The sequence below is a fragment of the Pempheris klunzingeri genome, chromosome 17 (assembly GCF_042242105.1).
Source record: "Pempheris klunzingeri isolate RE-2024b chromosome 17, fPemKlu1.hap1, whole genome shotgun sequence".
In the NCBI taxonomy this organism is placed as follows: domain Eukaryota; kingdom Metazoa; phylum Chordata; class Actinopteri; order Acropomatiformes; family Pempheridae; genus Pempheris; species Pempheris klunzingeri.
In genome coordinates, this window is record NC_092028.1 from 12,239,462 (window position 1) to 12,258,881 (window position 19,420).

The 19,420-nt window shown below is 40.4% G+C and overlaps 2 protein-coding genes across 2 annotated transcripts; both read left to right on the plus strand.

Moving 5' to 3' along the window:
• The first annotated feature begins 593 nt into the window (after positions 1 to 593).
• Positions 594 to 6,040, plus strand: slc2a6 (solute carrier family 2 member 6). Its single transcript, XM_070848296.1, has 8 exons — positions 594 to 750; positions 1,876 to 2,147; positions 2,804 to 2,900; positions 3,107 to 3,206; positions 3,343 to 3,536; positions 3,728 to 3,903; positions 4,159 to 4,436; positions 4,748 to 6,040. Exons 1-8 carry the CDS (start codon positions 697 to 699, stop codon positions 5,080 to 5,082), a joined length of 1,506 nt encoding a protein of 501 aa, XP_070704397.1. The 5' UTR covers positions 594 to 696; the 3' UTR covers positions 5,083 to 6,040.
• A 4,546-nt stretch (positions 6,041 to 10,586) lies between these two features.
• litafd (LITAF domain containing) lies at positions 10,587 to 16,647 on the plus strand. The gene is made up of 5 exons (XM_070848457.1): positions 10,587 to 10,608; positions 14,628 to 14,677; positions 14,802 to 14,906; positions 15,055 to 15,256; positions 15,573 to 16,647. The coding sequence occupies exons 2-5, from the start codon at positions 14,632 to 14,634 to the stop codon at positions 15,688 to 15,690; spliced, it is 471 nt and encodes a 156-aa protein (XP_070704558.1). The 5' UTR covers positions 10,587 to 10,608; positions 14,628 to 14,631; the 3' UTR covers positions 15,691 to 16,647.
• Positions 16,648 to 19,420: the final 2,773 nt, after the last annotated feature.

Sequence of the window (19,420 nt, forward strand, 5' to 3'; positions counted from 1 at the left end):
TTTCCAGCAATTTAGGAAGTGTACATACTTTTATTTGCGTGTATGTCAATGTACATGTGCATGTGCCAACAGTGCTGCAGTAAAATACCCATGATGCATGGGATGATGGAGAAACAGCCAGTACTTTACTCTTTCACCTGACTCAACTGGCAGAGGATCTCGTTCTCTTCCTCTTCTGCTTTCTATTTGGGTCGCCCAATCCAGGAATCATGATCTTTATCCCTCCCTTCTGCTTTCTGCCCATGACTAGGTCACAACACAGTGGCTTCATTTACACTGGGCTAAAAAATCACTGTTGACCATAACAATCTGACCCGTATGTTAGGTGAAAAAAAAGCTCTGTTTACAGTCATGCAGAGCAGAATGAAAAAAAAAAACACACCCCAAATTCCAACTTAACTTGATCTTTGAAAAGCCAGTGTAAACAGTTTTCAGTAGTTTCATTTCAGTTTCATTTTAACATGAAGCAACATTTGTCGTTCTCAGCCTAGCCGCTGGGAAAACCCTGAGGTTTACCACACATGATAATGTTGTAATTAAAGCCTGTAAAGAAGGATCACTGTTGTCAGAAGCTTCATTGGAGCATCACGGACTTTGACATCTCTTCCTCTGGATATGTATTTTAGAAGGCAGTATTTCTTTACTTAAACAATATTTCACCTTTCCTGTGGAGAACGAACACAACAAACAGCAGACATGGATGAAGAGACTCCACTGATCAACACAAGACCAACATCATCTGAATCCAGGGTTGGAAAACATTTATTTATTTATTTTTTATTTTAATCGATCACTGCACATGGATTTACTCTGTGGTTGATTAATTTAATGTGAGCAAAAGAGATTTCTCATTTAGGAATTGCAGTACAACTGAGATACTTTTTACATTTCTTAGCCCAAAGCTAACTTTACCCTTTTTGCACACACATTGTTAACCCAGGATTAGCCCAAACCCAGAGCTGTACAATTCACGCTGCACTTCTACTATAACTCGGTTAAATGTTCATTGAAACAAGCAACTTTGATGTTTACATTCTAGGAGGATGCATGGCATCACTACCCAACAGCAACAATGTGAATTACATTGTTCAGTTTGGCCCCGTTTCACTCTGGCATCTTTTAGTCTCTTCTTAAGTCACCTTTCACGGGATAAATCAATAAACTCCAGGCTGATTGTGCTCCGGAGCACGGCGAGCAAGCCTGAGGCCAAAACCAGGTTCAGCCCTCTTTGGAATGTAGAACTGAACCAGTGACCTGAGTTATGCTAAGTTGTGCCAAGAACTGCAAAACAGAAACTATAAGACATTCTATTGAATTCTACAGCATGTAATGTAAAAGAAAGGATTAGATCTGATTAGAACTTAATCTGATGTCTACAATATTTGAACTTTTAAAGTCAGTAATGATTTATTAGACGTGGAAGTGGAAGTATCATTTCCTTGATGCGAAGATGCAAAGTCTGTGTTTTTAAATGAGGGAAAATGCCTCTAAGTTTCTAAGCGTAGAACATTGTATCGTTCAAAAAGATGTACTTGAAAACAGTCAGTATCCGTAACCACAGTTTTGCAATGAAGTTTGTATCTATAAAGCTTAATTTTGTACACTCGTACATTTGTTTTTTTTTTTGCAAGGATGAGCATGCCATCGTTATGCAATTAAAATATCTGACAAATGTAATCCAGGAAGACATTAATAAAATAGCTTTAACTTAAAATTTAAAGGAAGGATATTTTGAAGTGGAGATTGTGACCACTTGTGAAACTTCCTTTTCACCTGAATACTCATAACACTCACAATATGTTTCTTTTTCTTTTCAATATCTATATATGCAGTTTATCCTCTGAGTTTGAGCTTGTCCACATCCTTCCACCCCAGATCAGTAACTCCAAACTATTCCTGGCCGTCTTCTCGGCCGTCCTGGGGAACTTCAACTTTGGTTACTCCCTGGTCTACCCGTCCCCGGTGCTGATACAGCTGAATAGTCCTGATGGCGACCCTCGGCTCAGGATGGACACGCACCAGGCTGCCTGGTTCGGCTCAGTCTACGCGCTGGGAGCAGCAGCTGGAGGGCTGGGGGTCATGCTGCTTAACGACTTGATAGGCAGGAAGCTGAGCATCATGATGTCAGCAGTGCCGTCGACTATCGGGTGGGTATTGGTAACAACATGCAGCATTTGCATTCCCTTAGTGCCGTAGTAACTGGTAACTAGTCCCTACACCTACACAGGAGAGCAGCAGCTTTAATTTACATACAAAATAAATTACCACTTCACAAAATATTATTGTAATGTTTTATTGCATTGTTATTGTTGATTAGACTACAACAGTTGACAATGACTACTTTCACTTTTAACACTCTAAGTGATTTTTTTCTATTCAATAATGCATATTTCTGCTTAAGCAAGACTTTGACTGAAGGACTTTTACTTGTAACAGAGTATTTTTTACACTGTACCTACATTTAAGTGAAGTTTCTGAGTACTTCTCTCACCATTGTCTGAGTAGGTAGCCAATAGGAGAGGATACACTAAACTACGCAGCTGCACTTTTCATATGATGTATTGTATTGTATGTTATGAAAATATTATATATTACATTCTACAGGATCGGTCTGAAAAATACCCTGTGTTGTCTGAGCCTTTTAATGTCAATTCATTGACAAAGACTTTGATTAAATGCACATACTTGTTTATAAAAGGAAACTTGTATTTTGCTGTATATCAAGAAATATATAATCCATCATGCCATAATCGTACAGCATGTAGTTCCACTGTTTGTTTACATCTGTACATATGTGTCTTAGATACTTGCTGATGGGTGGGGCTGTGGACTTGTGGATGCTCCACTTGGGCCGTTTCCTCACAGGCGTTGCTGGGGGGATGACCGCAGGATCCATTCCTGTAGGTTACCATGGTTACAGTTTGTTTTTTTTACCTATTTCATCAAGTTTTTCCCTCTATTTGTCCCAATTACCCTTTTTTTATCACAGATATGACAGATCATGACCACAACCATGTAAACGGTTATGGTGTTAATTATATGTGCAGTACCTTAGTGGCATGGCTTTTTTCTTGTGTTCATGCGTTTGTGTGTGTTTTTATCACAGGTTTACATCTCAGAGATCTCCCACAAAGCAGTGAGAGGGGCTCTGGGCTCCTGCCCTCAGATCACTTCTGTGTTTGGGACCCTCACGCTCTACGCCCTCAGTAAGAACAACAACTGCTGCATTAATACTAACTTACAATATATCTATCTTTTTTATACATACATACTTACAATCCCTGAAAATATAGGGCTGTTCATTGTCTTGCTCATTTTCTCTACATCACCTATAACACACAGGTTTGCGGGTCCCGTGGCGGTGGCTGGCAGTGGCGGGGGAGCTGCCAGCTGTGCTGATGGTTGTGCTGCTGGTGTTCATGCCCTACTCCCCCAGGAGGCTGCTCTCTCTGGGCAGAGAGGAGCAGGCTGAGAAGGCCCTCCGCTGGCTGAGGGGAAAACACTACGACACACACGCCGAGTTCAATACCATACGGGTAAGAGTCACATAACTGCTATAAGCTGTACATCAGACACGCTGATGAGCATCTGATGGATGGTGACCTCACACTGACCCTCAATAGTACACATGCTAAAGGCAAAAATCTGTTTCATTTGAGTTTTTTAAATACATACAAAGTAGAAAAACACTTATGTTATGTGTTTATTTGTGTGTCTCCCAATGCAGCGTAGCATTAACACAATGGGCACTGTCACATGGTCGCAGCTGGCTACACCTGTCTACTGCCGGCCAATCGCTATCTCAGTGATAATGCGTTTCCTGCAGCAGATGACGGGCATCACGCCCATCCTGGTCTACATGCAGCCCATCTTTGCCAAAAGCAAAGTCTCTCTAGAGCCCAGGTTGGATATCTACTCTATTTATATATATCTTTCTATTATTTCTGTATTACCTGTCCTTGAGCTTTACTTGATAACAATGCGAATGTCTAATTTATGTACCATAAATCGGACCATGAATCAGAAACAAAAAACGGATGATTTTTGATAATTTATAAGATATATATAATTTATTCTCAATATGAAACATGTTTGCTCCGTTAACTTTAATCCCAGGATGCTACAAGTACTGACCTATCCCTGTTCTGTGTTTGTCAGGTATGATGCTGTCATTGTGGGCGCGGTCCGCCTCTTCTCTGTTGCCGTGGCAGCCTGTTTAATGGACAAGGCAGGACGCAAAGCCCTGCTGTACGCATCAAGCATGCTGATGTTCCTGTCCACTCTGACACTGACCATCAACTCCCACACCACACCTTGCCCTCCAGGCCCCGCCCCTCCTAACGTCACCATGAGTTTAGACTACAGCTCCCATAACGACGTTGGAAGCACTGCAACAACCTTCATTCCTCTCATCAGCACCGTGGTGTTTATATTTGGTGAGCGTTGCACACTTTTGTTTGTTGGGCCAAGATTTGATCACCTGTTAGGCATGATGTCTCCATGTTTTAACGAACCATGTGCTGTTTGCTTTAAATAACCCGTTGTCGTGCTCCAACAACACAACTCAGGTGTCCTCAGGACATTTTGTTATACTTCGCATGATTAAGTCTTCTCTATTACACGTCACCATCCATCTCCTCTCACTCATGAAACTTGCTGCTGAGTTAGATGGTGTTTTTATTGTACTTTGACATCATCTGCATTAATATGAGCTGTTTATGTCATCACATTGCTTTTTGTTTCCTAGGATACGCCATGGGATGGGGCCCAATCACATGGCTGCTGATGTCAGAGGTGTTGCCACTGGTTGCCAGGGGCGTAGCTTCGGGCATGTGTGTGACTGTCAGCTGGTTGACAGCCTTCGCGGTCACACACGCCTTCACGCACCTGGTGGACTTGTATGGCCTCTACGTGCCCTACCTGTGGTTTATGGTGGTGTGTGTGCTCTGTCTGCTGTTCAACGCTGTGTGCATCCCAGAGACTCGCAGCCGCTCGCTGGAGGAAATTGAGAATTATTTCAGGACGGGACGAACATTCACCATCAGCGAGGATCATTCCACTGCACCGACAATGATCAAATGATCCATTTGATCAAAGAATGGGTTCTTCTCATGATATACCTCTTAAACAGGGCTATTGTAAAGGGATTTTTAAACTCAATATGTGACGATCAAGAATATATGATGTATAAATTGTAAAGCCTTCTGAGAGAGGAACTATTTTAATAATTACTGAGCACTGACAGACCTGTTACAAATGTGTATGAAAATACGTTTCTTGTTTCTCTTTCCAAATCTCACCAACTCTACAATCAAAGCACTTACATTCCCTGCATAAGCGTACAAACTGTTTTGATTATTGCTGGGCCAACGGCTCTATGTAAAGAGCAAACAGAGTGGGGCTCAGACAGCATCCCTGCCGGGTGCCTCTGTGGAGTGTAAAACTATCTGTTAAGGTGCCATTGATCTTAATTCTGGCACTTGGCTCATCATAGAGGGTTTGGATACATTTAATAAACTGACTGCTGAAACCCATCCTCTCCAACACAGAGAAAAGAAAGGGCCAGCTGACACGGTCAAAGGACTTCTCTGCGTCAAGGCTAATTAAGGCTGCACTTGTTTTTTGTTTGTTAATTGCATCTATTAGCTGTATTGTCCTTCTAATATTATCTTGGGTTTGTCGGCCCTTTATGAAACCTGTCTGGTCCTCGTCCACTAACTCTGGTAATAAATATTCCAGTCTTTTGGATATTATTGAAGTAAATAATTTATAATCGACGTTAAGGACCGAGATTGGTCGGTATGACTCACTTCGTTAAGCTTTTTTGATCCGCTAAAAACACATTTTATCATTAAATACTTCAACTTCATCAAATCAGTCTGTTCAACTGTCCATCAGTGTGCAGAGATCAACAAAACACAAAGATTACATCAAAGGGGAAAGACTCTGATTGACTCATGTCTACACACTTCATACAATATTTCTTTTATAATTTTGTATCCATACATTTAACAGATTAAATTTGAATTTTACTATTGCGCAAGCAACTTGTTATCTCTGTCTCCAGTGTGCACAAAATGATTTGTTCTGTGCATCATGAAAAACATTTTATTAGCTTATGAGCGTCGATAGAAGAAAAGGAGAGTGTCACTCACTTACGTAAACATCATGATCAGAAAATCCAGCAACAGAACAGTGCGGGCGCTGTGTTCGACTGGCTGGTGATCTCTGAGAGGTGCAATGCACTAAGTCTAAGTTTGTGGCAGGTGGGGTTGTATTTTGTTATATTAATAAGTTACGAAGAGTAAAAAAAAACCAACTGACAATCAACTGTTGAATGATTTTGTACATAATGCAAGTCAATACAGTATCCTTAAAGGTTTATGTGAACAAACAGGTTGCCAGCTGTCTGAGAGGAAACTGGTTTATCATCTTCTCTGGGCCTAAACACAGAGGACAGGAAGTGATGTTGCCAGCACTGGTGGCCCAGCAGGCCAGGTCACATGCCTTAGTACGCTGTCAGTCTGACTCGCAGCCAGTAATGCACGTCACTGCCACCCAGCCGTCTCTAGTACACTGAGCACAGAGCTCATCTTCATGTAGCTAAAATCACTGCACTTATCTGCTGTATGGATGATGTGTTGTGATATTTCTCAGTATTTTCAGAATTTTTACAAACCAAACAATCACTAGACTAATGGTGAAAATAATCAGCTGATTAACTCATAATACAATAAATCATTAGTTTCAGTCCGTTAAAATCAGCTCCACCTTAAACAACTACAACAGTAAAAACATTTTTAATGCATGCGTAATAATAATCTAATGATATACTATACTATATAACTGTATATCAGTCACAGGTGACATTTTTTATATATTGTGTAATTTTAATACTGTTGCATTTTCCTAGAATACATATTTAAACTTAAATAACACTTTCAATGCAGGACTTTTTTTAACAGTGTGGTATTAATACTTAAGCAAAGGAGTATGTCCTCCACCACATCATCCATCAGATCTGTGTCCAGACAAATATTGTCGTTGATCTACTTCGCAAAATACTCTTATTGGGCTTTGTTTGTATCTTTACCTGTATCTGTATCTAGCTTCCTGTTAACCAAGCTGTCTGTAGCTACTGTAACATCAAGTAGCTAACTTTTTGAATTTCCTTTGGATGTCTGTTGTGTATTTTACTCTTGTTACTTTTACTCTTGTGGGTTGGATTGAGACCAACAAAAGAAGCCATTTATGAGACAATTACAGATGACAATACCTAGTTTGGAAAGACTTCACAGTCTTCACAGTTCGGAAACCATTAATCAGCTGGTTAGCAGAACACATTCCTGGAATAATGAATTACAGCAACTTCTAAATGTAATGGCCATAAACACATGTACATGCTGCTTAATGAATAGTTGTTGCTATGGCAGGTATGCCTCCCTTAAGGTGAGTGTATATGTATGTGCATGAGTTGAGGTGTTTGTGTTAATGTTGTTGTATTTTGCATAAGAATTTTCTTTTGGCTAACATTTGTCCTTTTTTTTTAATGTTAATTATGGACCACAAATGAAACTGCGGTGTTTGGTCACAGATTCTTTCTTCTTTTTAAAGAAAAGTTCATGATTATTGACAACTCATCAGGCTGCCAAGGGCAGTTCTCCAAGATACATCCCACATTCCCTTTTAAATCAGAGAGTAGCTTCAGGTCCTAAGTTATCCGCTTGAGATATCTGCTTGAGGTGACAGATAAACCTGCTGTCAATGCCAGCGCATCGAAGCTCTGTAATTTTCTACATAAGCAGTTATTTTTAACAAACTGTTCTGTACTGTAAATGTCGTGCATGTTTTCATACTAAGCTTTCTATTAAGCTATCTAAGCTATTTCTATCCCATGTTTAATAGTATTACCTGTAACTGTGGTTTCAAAGGTACCATATGGATAAACCTGAATATTACTGCTATTATTAATTGTAATAATATTGAGTTGTAATCTTAGCAGCATCAACAAATCTGTGGTTCTGTGTGTTGCCTCTTTTCTTTCATAGAAATAATTTGATGTGGAAAATGGATGAATTATCATTATTAGCATTTCCATTAGTGTCTTCATTAACATTGCGCCATAGCTTTAAAGGGGTAAAAATATCTGCCCTGTCCTGTAATCACTTAAAAATGTTTCAGTTTATACAAGACATCATCACGGACACACACTCACACCTCAGCTTTTTTATGGAATGTAAAACTCCGTAGGGATTGGTCTGTTCTCAGGAATGTTGTTCATCAGGCCCGTCGAAACACACACACACACACACACTCTCTGTCGCACACAAACACACACACCTCACCCAGCTGACATCATGAGCAGAGGCAACACCCCACAGACACACACACCTTTACTACTGTAGATCCCCCCCACTGTGGAGAGATGAAACTGTAACAACTCATCTTTGCAACCATGAAACACTGAAAGAGACACATTTTATTTTGTTTTATGTAGGATTCAGGAAACAGAATACACTTATTTTCAGTAGACTTTTGGGAACGTTGTTATCTTTATTACAGAAAGAAAACCGTGGTTTGTAATAATAAAATGCCAGTAGGGCTGACACAGTCTCCTTTTAGGGTTCATCAGTTATTTTCCATGCCACCTCAACACACATGTAACGTGCGCTTAATCAAGGCATCATCCAGTGACCAGCAGTAGAAAAATGCAATTGAACTCGTCTTCTCCCAGCTGCACACCTTCCTTGACATCTTTTGAATTCAATGACGCTACCACTACAAAAAGGGAACTCTGGCAGGTTTATATATTCCAAATAAAATGAAATGTCATGTTCACACATGCAAAAGCCATAAAAAGCAAACGGACATCCTTTTTGTCCCGCTGTACAAAAATGTAGCCAAAATACGAGCAGTACCATCTTGTGCTGGCGATGTGATATGGAGCCGCAGTATCGACCTGACCTGCTAAGATGAGCTGAGTTAGTCAAGACCTGGCAATCAACTAGTTAAAACCAAACTGATCGGAAAAATAAAGACTTGTTCAGCGTGACATTAACTACCCAAAATGACAGAAATCTTTAGGAAAAATGCATTTTATGCTTTGTTTTGTTCTTTAGTTTGGCCCCGTCTCATCCGCTTACGTGGAAGGGACAGGGTCTGTGACCTGCAGCCAGCCACCATCAAGATGTTTTGGCTTTACTTTTGAGGAGCAGCCATGTTGTCCATCTTTATACAAAGTCTATGGCTGTACATGAAACCACACACTGTACTAGCAGTATGTATTGACTTCGCCAAAATGTAGTATGATATATGCAAACAGATGTCGAACTGATTTTGAAAAATGTCTGCAAAAGCATGCATCAGACCAGTCTATCTCACCTACTGTTTCCCACAATGCAAAGCGCATACCGCTGTATAACCAGCGACAGTCCATGAAATCCAAAGTCTAAAATCTATCTAAGCTGTCTAGCTGATGAATATTCACTCATATTAGATTTACAAGGCTGAATTGCAAAGTTCCAACTTCCAACTTTCACCAGGCTGCTTCCTTGCCGCTAGCCTGTTAGCTTACTACTGTAATTTCTCATTGAAGTTAGCTAACACTAAGTTTACTGTATGTTACCTGTGGCTGTTCTCAACGTATGATGTGTAACTAAAACGCCATACTGTTTCCTTTTCATTTTTCTACTTTTTGTTTTTATTGCCTGTTGCCTTTATCACTGGTTATTTCTAATATATTAGAGTATACATAGTAATCATACACTTATAATTAGATTTCTAATGTACTGCTACTTTCTTTGCAAAACCGGTTAAGGCAACTGGCAACCAGTCTGTGCCAACATAAACTTGGTTTTTTAATGGATTTATCAGATGGCCTAAATGTGTTAATCATTGAGGTTTAGATGTGCTGGCAGAAGGATTGTCCAATGGTCAGCTCCATGGTCCCATATGTTTCTGTTGTGGATGTTACAAATAAGAATTTCTGGCAATCTTTGCCCTTGATCACAACTTAGCTTATGTATACAGATGTTCAGATGACACACACTTTGTTTTCTTTCTACATCTCGTTCAATCATATAATTCTTCATCTATATTCAACTGACGATGAATAATTCATTGAAAGCCAGTAATGTATACCACCATTGCCCCTTCCAACAAAAAGGTGAGCTGCTTCAACTAAACATTGTTGATTTCATTTGTGAGTTTTGACCATTTTTCGAAATTGTCAAAATTGTAGGTGCTTGTAAACTTGTGCGTACTTACAGCACTTATCCGCTCACATATCAGGACAAAGCTATGAAACTAGCTGTTTTCACTTAAGACAGTGACACACACATACACACACACTCCCTCAACGATCACCTAGAAACAAAGAAAAAGTTAAAAGCGTCACCAGTTCAGCCTGTAAAAGTTACACCTAAACCAGCGAGTGCGTCATTCCCGCTGCACATTCAAGTCTTTGTCAATGAGGGTGGGGCTGTGAGCACATGCAGGGAGAGGCTTGTCGAGGTACAGGTGAGACAGGTGGACATCTCAGCTGTCTGGGCTCGGCATCAGCAGCAGCTTACGCACTACTCTGCACACTGACTACCACACCTGGCCAAGGTAAGACTGTCAGAGATGAAGATGTGATGAACGGAAAGGCTTTGATTGTACAGAAGCTTTAACTACCAAACTTTAACTACCAATCCTTTCCTGTTCCTTTCAGGAACAGGAAAGGATTGATAATCATTAGAAAGTTGAGATAGAAGATGAACATGAAATCACTGTCGGTGTTGATGCTGTGATGTGAACCTGTTGCCTTTTTACTGCTGAGACGTGATCACAGACAGAACAGGTCTTAAAGGTCGCAACTGAGCCTGCAGGAACATTTTCTGACAGGAAGTCATTTTCATTTTCATGTTTATTCCACTTTTGTTGTAGTTTGCCGCCTCTGTCTTGATGTGGGTTTGGTAATTGGGTTTTGGAATGGCACATATAACTATGGCTGTAGTCCAGTGTGCATGCAGCTGTGAAAATAATCTGGCTCTTGTTCAGTGATTTAGACTTTTAAAGTGAATCATTCAGCTGAACAAGGGACATTAAGCTCCCAGTACATGTATGCATGCATCTGATTTCTAGCCATTACAGCTGCAGACAGTAGCAATGAACTTTTAGGATTAAGGTAAGAGAGAGACTTGAATCTTTACACCAACACTTCATATTAAAAACAGTGATTTAGATATAACTGTAATGGGGTTATGTTCATCTGGAGCTTTGTAGGTATTGTTGTACTGCAATTTTTAGTTTCTACAGTGTTTTTTAGTGTAGTCTATAGTGTACATATATTGTTGTTGGCTTGTTTGATGCTGTCAGATTTAGAGAAAAAAAGAGGTCCTAGTATTGTATATATAGTACTATACTGTATATACTAATGACACTTGATTACATCTTTATAATAATGTTTAATGTGCTGATGGGTTACATGTAAAAAAAAAAAAACATAAAAAAAAGTGGCACCAAATTCAGAAAAACTCTTTGTATCCATGAAATTTTGAGCAAAAGGCAAAATGTTTCCTTTTTCTTTTGTGCTAAAAATTGGTTTGGTATTTGTCTTTGTGATACAGTCATGTACATAAAAACAAAGAGCCATTGTCCCAGGAACGACACTAATAAAAGGAAGAAAATCTCTTAATTGATTTATAGTTTCAGCATCATGTAGTGTGTTGTTGCGATGGCTGAAATTAGGATGATCAGAATTGTAATTGTAATGTAATGTCAGATCAGAATTGATGTCTAGAAATCAGAGACTGAACTTAGGAAAGAAATGATGTCGAACTTGCTCAGAACATTTATTCTTGGCAGCGGTTGGATTAATTCCACATCTTTCTCTGACATGATTAGTGATTAACTGAGTAATTTCCAATTTTAAATTACCTCCTTCTTTCACCAGGCGAACATTAAAACGCGTCATGAAGTTAGACAGGAAGCAATCCTCCCTCGCTGTCTCACACACAGTCAGGTTTGACCAGCACAGATGCCGCATACAGAAAGGCCACACCTATGTCTCAGGGTGTTAACTTGTTTCAGTGACAAATTGGCCTGCTTAGCATCAGAAAGAACGAGTTTCACTGAACTCACCACTTCTGTTTTTAGGTGATGTGGTAAAATGATAACACAAGGAAATCATCTAAAAGTCAAAATGGCTGGCGTCCGTTTGATATTTTAAACTCACCCTCTTGTTCTTTAGTTTGTCAGCAGAATAACATGGAGTTCAGGAAACCTTCTCATTACCTGGGCCAGTTTTTCTAGATCAGTCGCACCCAATTCTCCCTCCATTAATCCACTCCCAGGCACCTGCCTCAGTGATGCAGCTTCAGAGGAAGCAAACTGAGGTCACGTGCATCAGGCCTCTGTCACAGACGACATATTGTTTGATCAGCAGCCTTCAGCTTTCCCCCTTTGGTGGTTTTAAGCATCTTTACAATGTCGCAGATGAATTTTTTTCCAGAGGCCACACCCAATTGCTGCCTCCATCAGCACCTTTAGTTGTCCCAACTGATGACAGAAACACCAGCATAGAAACTATTTGGGTGTTGAACATACTCATCTATCTGTCTACCTATCTATAATGTTCTGTATGTCCCATTTATTTGCTCTTTGTTCTTTATTTATTTATTGATTGATTAATTGCTTTGACCTTTTTTTCAACTCAGTTCTTTGCTTTCTACCTATTTGTTCATTTAATCTTTTTCATGGTGATAGAGGCAATTTTGGAATTGGATTTTCAACACTTTTTGAAAACCTTGAGGGCACCATGACATTTTTTCCCACTCATGGAGTCAAACATGTCAAACAATAATTGAAAAACACGACTCTGAGGCTGCTGAGAACAAGTTTACAGAATCAACCAAGTCTCTTCGAGTAACCCGAACGCAACACACCCAAACTTTCCTATTAATGCTGCACAAGCAGAGTGGAATGGGGCCAAGGAGCGAAAGAGCTGCTGAGCCAAGATCAGCACTCCAACCTCTGACACTTTATCAAAACAGACAGACTGGTTGCTGAGGAGAGTCAGGCTCCAGAGAATGAACTGTAGAGCGCTGAAGCTGTGGAGAAACAGATTTGAATTTGCGCTCTTAGTATTTTACTAATTGTCATGTACATTCAGCCAAAACTTTCTTTTTTAATGGAAAACTGTCCACTCGACAGATTTCACACAGATTTGTGCGAAGCCGCAGCGTAGTCTGCAGCGGCACACCTTTAGTCTGTGACAGAGAGAGAGAAACATGCAGCGCGGTCGCATTCCTGCACCAACATAACCAATATATGGGCGTATGCAGGCCCTCTGCGTCTGTTCCTGTGTCTGCATGTGTGACATAATGACAAAGAAGTCTGTCTTTTCTGAGTCCAAACTGCAACGACAAGTGATGACCAGTGAGGATGTTACATGATGGCCAGGCTACAGCAGTGTGTGTGTACTGTGTGTTTGTGTACGAGAGAACAAAATGGATGCTTAGTCACGCTGCAGTGTGTTTTTATGTTTGTTTCGATGAAAAGGGAGGGACAGCGAGAAAAAGAAGACAAAAGAAGAGGAGATTAGATGTAGAGAGGAACAGCTATGTGCATGTTTTAGGCAGGTTTTTCCTGCACGGGATCATTAAACTGGTAGCATGACTTATTTTTCAATTATTTGTTTTTCAATGGGCCTAAAAGCCAAGCGGACAACAGCACGAGTGCAGCAGAGCAGCTTTTTAGTCCTAACAAATACTGTGTGTTTGATCAATTTTGGGTCAGACACAAAATGTCACATGACAAGAACATTAATTATGTCTTAATAAGGCCGTGTTGTACAATTTGGCTCATCTAATCCCTGAGCCGAACTGTAATTATCGTAGAGCCTAACTGACATCACAGATGTTTCAACCCTCAACTTGAATCAAACTCGATTCATGCTTAACTTGACTCCCTTTTTATTTCTCTCTCCATTTTGTTGCTGATCTTTCTCCTCTTGGTGGCTCATTTTCTTCTTTAGCTTCATCAGTGGAGTCTTGAGAAGGATATTTAGCTGTGTGGTTTGGTCATAGAAATGTAGAGCATATTGATGTTCTACATAAAAAGCAACCACGAAGAACGACCGCTCTTGATCCTTAACATGCAAAGGACGTATGCATAGCTTATTAATGTAGCGCTGTACTTTAAGCATACAATTAAATAAGCATAATTATTAATGGGCGCCTTAGACCTTTTTCCAAGAATGCTTAAATCAAGGTTTGGCAGCTTCCTCTAAGGAAGTCAAAGGTTGTATTCTGTTGATCTGTGAAGCTGTTTATTATTTTGTTGACCAAGGAGGTCACGTTTTTATGGCTCTTGAGTCTATGAGGTTTGGAAAGAATTTTAACAGTCAATGTTGAAGCTATAATCCTTAAGATTTCAATGAAATGAAACCCAATGTTTTGTGTACTTATTTATGTATGTATTGTTAGTATATGTTGCTACTGACAACAAACATCCTTACAGTGCAAATTTTATATCCAATTAATTTGGGCCACATACGTGTTAGTAAGAGCCTGACAGGTGTTTGCATTGTAAGAGGAGTGCCATTTGTAACAAGCCTTTCCCGTCTATGCTCTCTCTCTCTGTAGCACAATGAGTGCAGATGGAAAAAAAGAACCCCCTCCCTACATCCTGCCAGGTAAACCTGAACATACCATGAACACATCATCTTCATCATCATTATCATCATCAGTTCGGCTTATTAACTTAATCCCGTTTCCATCTTCTCTGTTTCTCTGCTCTTTTCTCTTTCTCTGGTCCAGTTAATGTTCCGGGGGATGATCTGAAGAATGTGGCAGTTTACAACGTCCACAGCCCGTTCACCCCTCCCAGCTCACAGGAGGTGTCTGTCTCTGAGGTCACGCAAGGTAAACTCACATCTGATGTCATACCATGTCAAAAACATGTGAAAAACCTTTAGCTGCAGTTTATTCTAGTACTTCTAACTTCCCTGTTTCCCCTCTTGTCCTCTCATCCTGTCTTTATTTCTCCTTCCCCCTTCTCTCCCTCCATCAGTGTACACCAGCGGAGGAGGAGCCCTCCATGCAGGCATTGATTCTGAAGATGGCAAGCACAGGTTTGTGAGCTACGACTCTGCGCTGGGGAATTCTCCCGGCATGACAACCTGCACTTCCTGCCAGCAGCAGGTTATGACCAATGTCACCTACAAAGCAGGAACGTACGCCTGGCTGATGTGCTTACTCTTCATCTGCTGTGGGTGAGTGTGCGCTCATTTGTTTTATTATTTGGCATCCAAGATGAATAGAAAATAGAATCAATCAGGTCAAAGCTGGCTGGGCCCAGTTCATTCACTCGGTTGTTTTGTGTTCTATAAATATATTATTGTGTGTTATATTGAACATTTTCAGTCATGGGGAAGGTCTAAACCTCCCACAGCCTCCAAACAATGAATAAAAAGTGATCAAAAGCAAGTGTTCAAAATGGCTAACACAAAGCAAATTCTGGTATATGGCTGCATGACACTAACTGCATTTATGTGTGTGTGTGTGTGTGTGTGTGTGTGTGTGTTTCAGATTAATCCTGTGCTGCTGCCTGATTCCTTTCTTCATGAAACAATTCAAGGATGCATACCACACGTGCCCCCGCTGCAACAGAGTCCTGCACGTTGAGAAGAAAAAATGTTGTAAATGAGGGCAGCAATGGACCCATAGAAAAATGAAATAACATTCGGTTATCTGGTTAAAAAAAGAAAGAAAAAAAATAGTTATTAGGAATACTAGGAAACTGACAGATGTATCTTATTTCTATGGATGAGCCATTGGATTAGCCGAGGCAAAATCAAACATCATATTGTTATCATGACTATTACAGCCTGGGAGTGATTTTGGTGTCATAGCTTAAACATCATGTGCTCACTTTTAAAGCTCTAGCAAGTTAAATCAAACACACTCCATGCACTTTTTGGGAGCTGCTTTATTTTTTATCCCAATCCAGCAGAAATAAAAAATTTCACTATCGTCCTCCTCAGAAACTTCAGCATACATTACGTTGTTTAAATGAAGGCTTGTATATAAACTTTATCAAATACTTTATGTTTCAGTAGATTGCTTGTTTGAAGTTGAGACAGATCAGCTGCCCATATGAAGGGATTAACACAAGTTTTGAATAAATAACTGCACCAAAAAACTAGCCAACACAATACAGAAAACCAGTTCTGAGGGCAAAAACTAGAACATTTGCTTATCAGCACAATCTTGCACAATAACTTTGTTTTGGCTTTGTTTTGGGTTAATCAGAAATGAAACACTGCAGAATAAACTTCGGCCCATGTGGCTTATTTGTGTTATATTTATATGTTGTCAGCCATGGAATTACTTGTATAATTCTTATATGAAGGGATGAAGGGCAATCTGAGCGTGCATGAAGTTCAAAGAAAAGCTTGTGTAATGTACAACAGTCTTTACATCCACACAAAGATTTGTTGTATGAATACATGTGTTCATTGGCAGACAAAGGATGTGATTCCTCTCCATCTCCTCTCACATTGTCCCCTGGATGAAACTGAGTATGCCTGGACTTCTGTTATGTACTATTATTAACTATTTCATATGACATTATTTCTCTAATAAAATGAGACTATATACATGATTTATGGCATGGTGCTGTGATTCTGTTTATTTCCAGCAGACCTGTTGCTTTAGTTGATGGATTGTTTCTACAAAGCACTGAATTGTAAATACACAAGAGTCTAAAACAGTTCTTAAACTGGTAGGGTCAATGGTAGGGTAGACAATAGGGCAGTGGTCAATAAAATCTTGAGAAAAAACTCCACTGGATGAATACCTGTGGGGCATATGGGTAATAATAACTTGGCAACTCATTGCCACTGCATATTCATGTCTTTGGCAGTGAGGGAGGACTATGGGTGTGGCCACAAAGAAGGTGGTAGAGGCGTCTCAGCTATCTAGACTCTACATTTACATCAGCAGCAGTTTACACACACCTTTGCATACAACACCCGATCAAGGTAAGACTGTAAAAAATAACGTGATGTATGGACAGGATTTGATTGTACATAGTGTTTAACTGTTTTTAAAACTAGCTTCATGACACACATAGAAAGTTATTCAGCACAGAGAAGATGAATGACAGGATAATCAACGGTACGTTAAATGTTTGCGCAGGAAAGAATGACAATTATTTGAAGGTTGAAATACAAGAATAACATTGAATCACATGTTTATTCCTAGTTTCTTTTGGTGTAATTATTATTTTGTGGTTTTTTTTGCACACACCTGTGAAAATATTCTGAATTATTCAGTGACTCCAGAACTAGGATCTGTACAAGTTTACCTTTTCCTCAGCGGAGATTTGGATATTGGAGTATAATGACTTTATAAATTCAAAACAAATATATCCCTGCATGCTCTTGGGAGGTGAGATTTTTAGCGCGAACAGACTTAGACTTTCTTTATTGATCCCCCATAGGGGGAAATTCACATGTTACAGCAACAATAGAAAAGAAAGAGTGAAGAAAGCAACAGTAGAGAATAAGCAATAGCAAAATAAATATATGTTGTGATGATAAATAAATATTTACACTATGGACATAAAATGTAAAATGTACAAGTGTGGACAGGAATATGAAAGAAGTGGAATGATATGGATGAAAAACAGTGTATTAACATCAGCCAGTGATGTTGATGTTAAAGAGTCTGATGGCTGATGGAAGGAATGAAATTCACTCAGAGAAGAATAAAAACCTCTCAATGAACGAAGGCTGAAACATGTCACTCTTCACACCCTAGACCTCCACGGTGTTCTCCCCCCAGGTCTACTGACAAGAAGCATCCTCACAATGAACTGTATAAAACCTAAGCTGACAACTTTGTGTTACACATGTGCGAGTCAGAGCCCGACAGCGCCATCGGTCAGACTTTGGCTCCATCTAGTGGAAGAAAATATTAAATTCCATAGGCTGCCAGTGTATTTTGTCTTTCCTGTTAATCAAGAAGAGTGTCATTTGTACCAAGCCTTTCCTGTCAATGCTCTCTCTCCTCTCTCTGCAGCACAATGAGCGCAGATGGAAAAAAAGAAGTCCCTCCCTACATCGTAATACGTAAACTTGAACACACCACGCTCACACACATCAGCATCATCATCAGCATCATCATCAACATCAAATTAGCTCATTATCCATCTTATCTTATATTTTCTCGCTTGTTTTCCCTCTTCTTCCATTCCAGTTGAGGGGGGTGAAGCGAAGATTTACAACCTCCAAGGCCCAGCTACCCTTCCCATCTCACAGGAGGCGTCCACGTCTCAGGTCACACCAGGTAAACTCACATCTGATGTCACGCTTCCTGGAAACGCACATTGAAAAACCTTTAGCTGCAATTTACTCTAGTGTGTAGGTGAATAACTCCCCCGTTTCCTCCCCTCTTTCTCTTCTTGTCTTCTCCTCCACTCTGTCTTTCTCCCTCCAACATCTCCCAAAGCCCAGCTCCAGATCCCACTGACTCCCCCCACCTCACAGGAGGCGTCCACCTCTCAGGTCACACCAGGTAAACTCACATCTGATGTCACACTTCCGGGAAACACATCTCAAAAACAGTTAGCTGCACTTTATTCTAGTTTGTAACTCCTCTGTTTTCTCCCCTCTTTACCTACTTGTCTTCTCCACTATTTGTTTCTCCCTCCTCCATCTCCAAAGTCCATATCCACCGTCCATTCGCTCCCCCCACCTCACAGGAGGTGTCCACCTCTCAGGTCACACCAGGTAAACTCACATCTGATGTCACACTTCCTGGAAACACATCTCAAAAACAGTTAGCTGCACTTTATTCTAGTTTGTCACTCCTCTGTTTTCTCCCCTCTTTACCTACTTGTCTTCTCCTCCACTCTTTTTTTCTCCCTCCAACATCTCCCAAAGCCCAGCTCCAGATCCCACTGACTCCTCCCACCTCACAGGAGGCGTCCACCTCTCAGGTCACACCAGGTAAACTCACATCTGATGTCACACTTTCGGGAAACACATCTCAAAAACCGTAAGCTGCACTTTATTCTAGTTTGTAACTCCTCTGTCTTCTCCTCCACTCTTTCTTTCTCCCTCCTCCATCTCCAAAGTCCATATCCACCGTCCATTCGCTCCTCCCACCTCACAGGAAACATCCACCTCTCAGGTCACACCAGGTAAACTCACATCTGATGTCATGCTTCCTGGAAACACATCTCAAAAACAGTAAGCTGCACTTTATTCTAGTTTGTAACTCCTCTGTCTTCTCCTCCACTCTTTCTTTCTCCCTCCAACATCTCCCAAAGCCCAGCTCCAGATCCCACTGACTCCCCCCACCTCACAGGAGGTGTCCACCTCTCAGGTCACACCAGGTAAACTCACATCTGATGTCACACTTTTGGGAAA

Coding starts and splice junctions, on each gene's coding strand:
- slc2a6 (XM_070848296.1), top strand. CDS start 697: ATGGATGAAGAGACTCCACTGATCAACACAAGACCAACATCATCTGAA. Junction 3,904..4,158: donor AAAGTCTCTCTAGAGCCCAG/GTTGGATATCTA, acceptor TGTGTTTGTCAG/GTATGATGCTGTCATTGTGG. Junction 4,437..4,747: donor CACCGTGGTGTTTATATTTG/GTGAGCGTTGCA, acceptor TTTGTTTCCTAG/GATACGCCATGGGATGGGGC.
- litafd (XM_070848457.1), top strand. CDS start 14,632: ATGAGTGCAGATGGAAAAAAAGAACCCCCTCCCTACATCCTGCCAG. Junction 14,907..15,054: donor TGTCTCTGAGGTCACGCAAG/GTAAACTCACAT, acceptor TCCCTCCATCAG/TGTACACCAGCGGAGGAGGA. Junction 15,257..15,572: donor TTACTCTTCATCTGCTGTGG/GTGAGTGTGCGC, acceptor TGTGTGTTTCAG/ATTAATCCTGTGCTGCTGCC.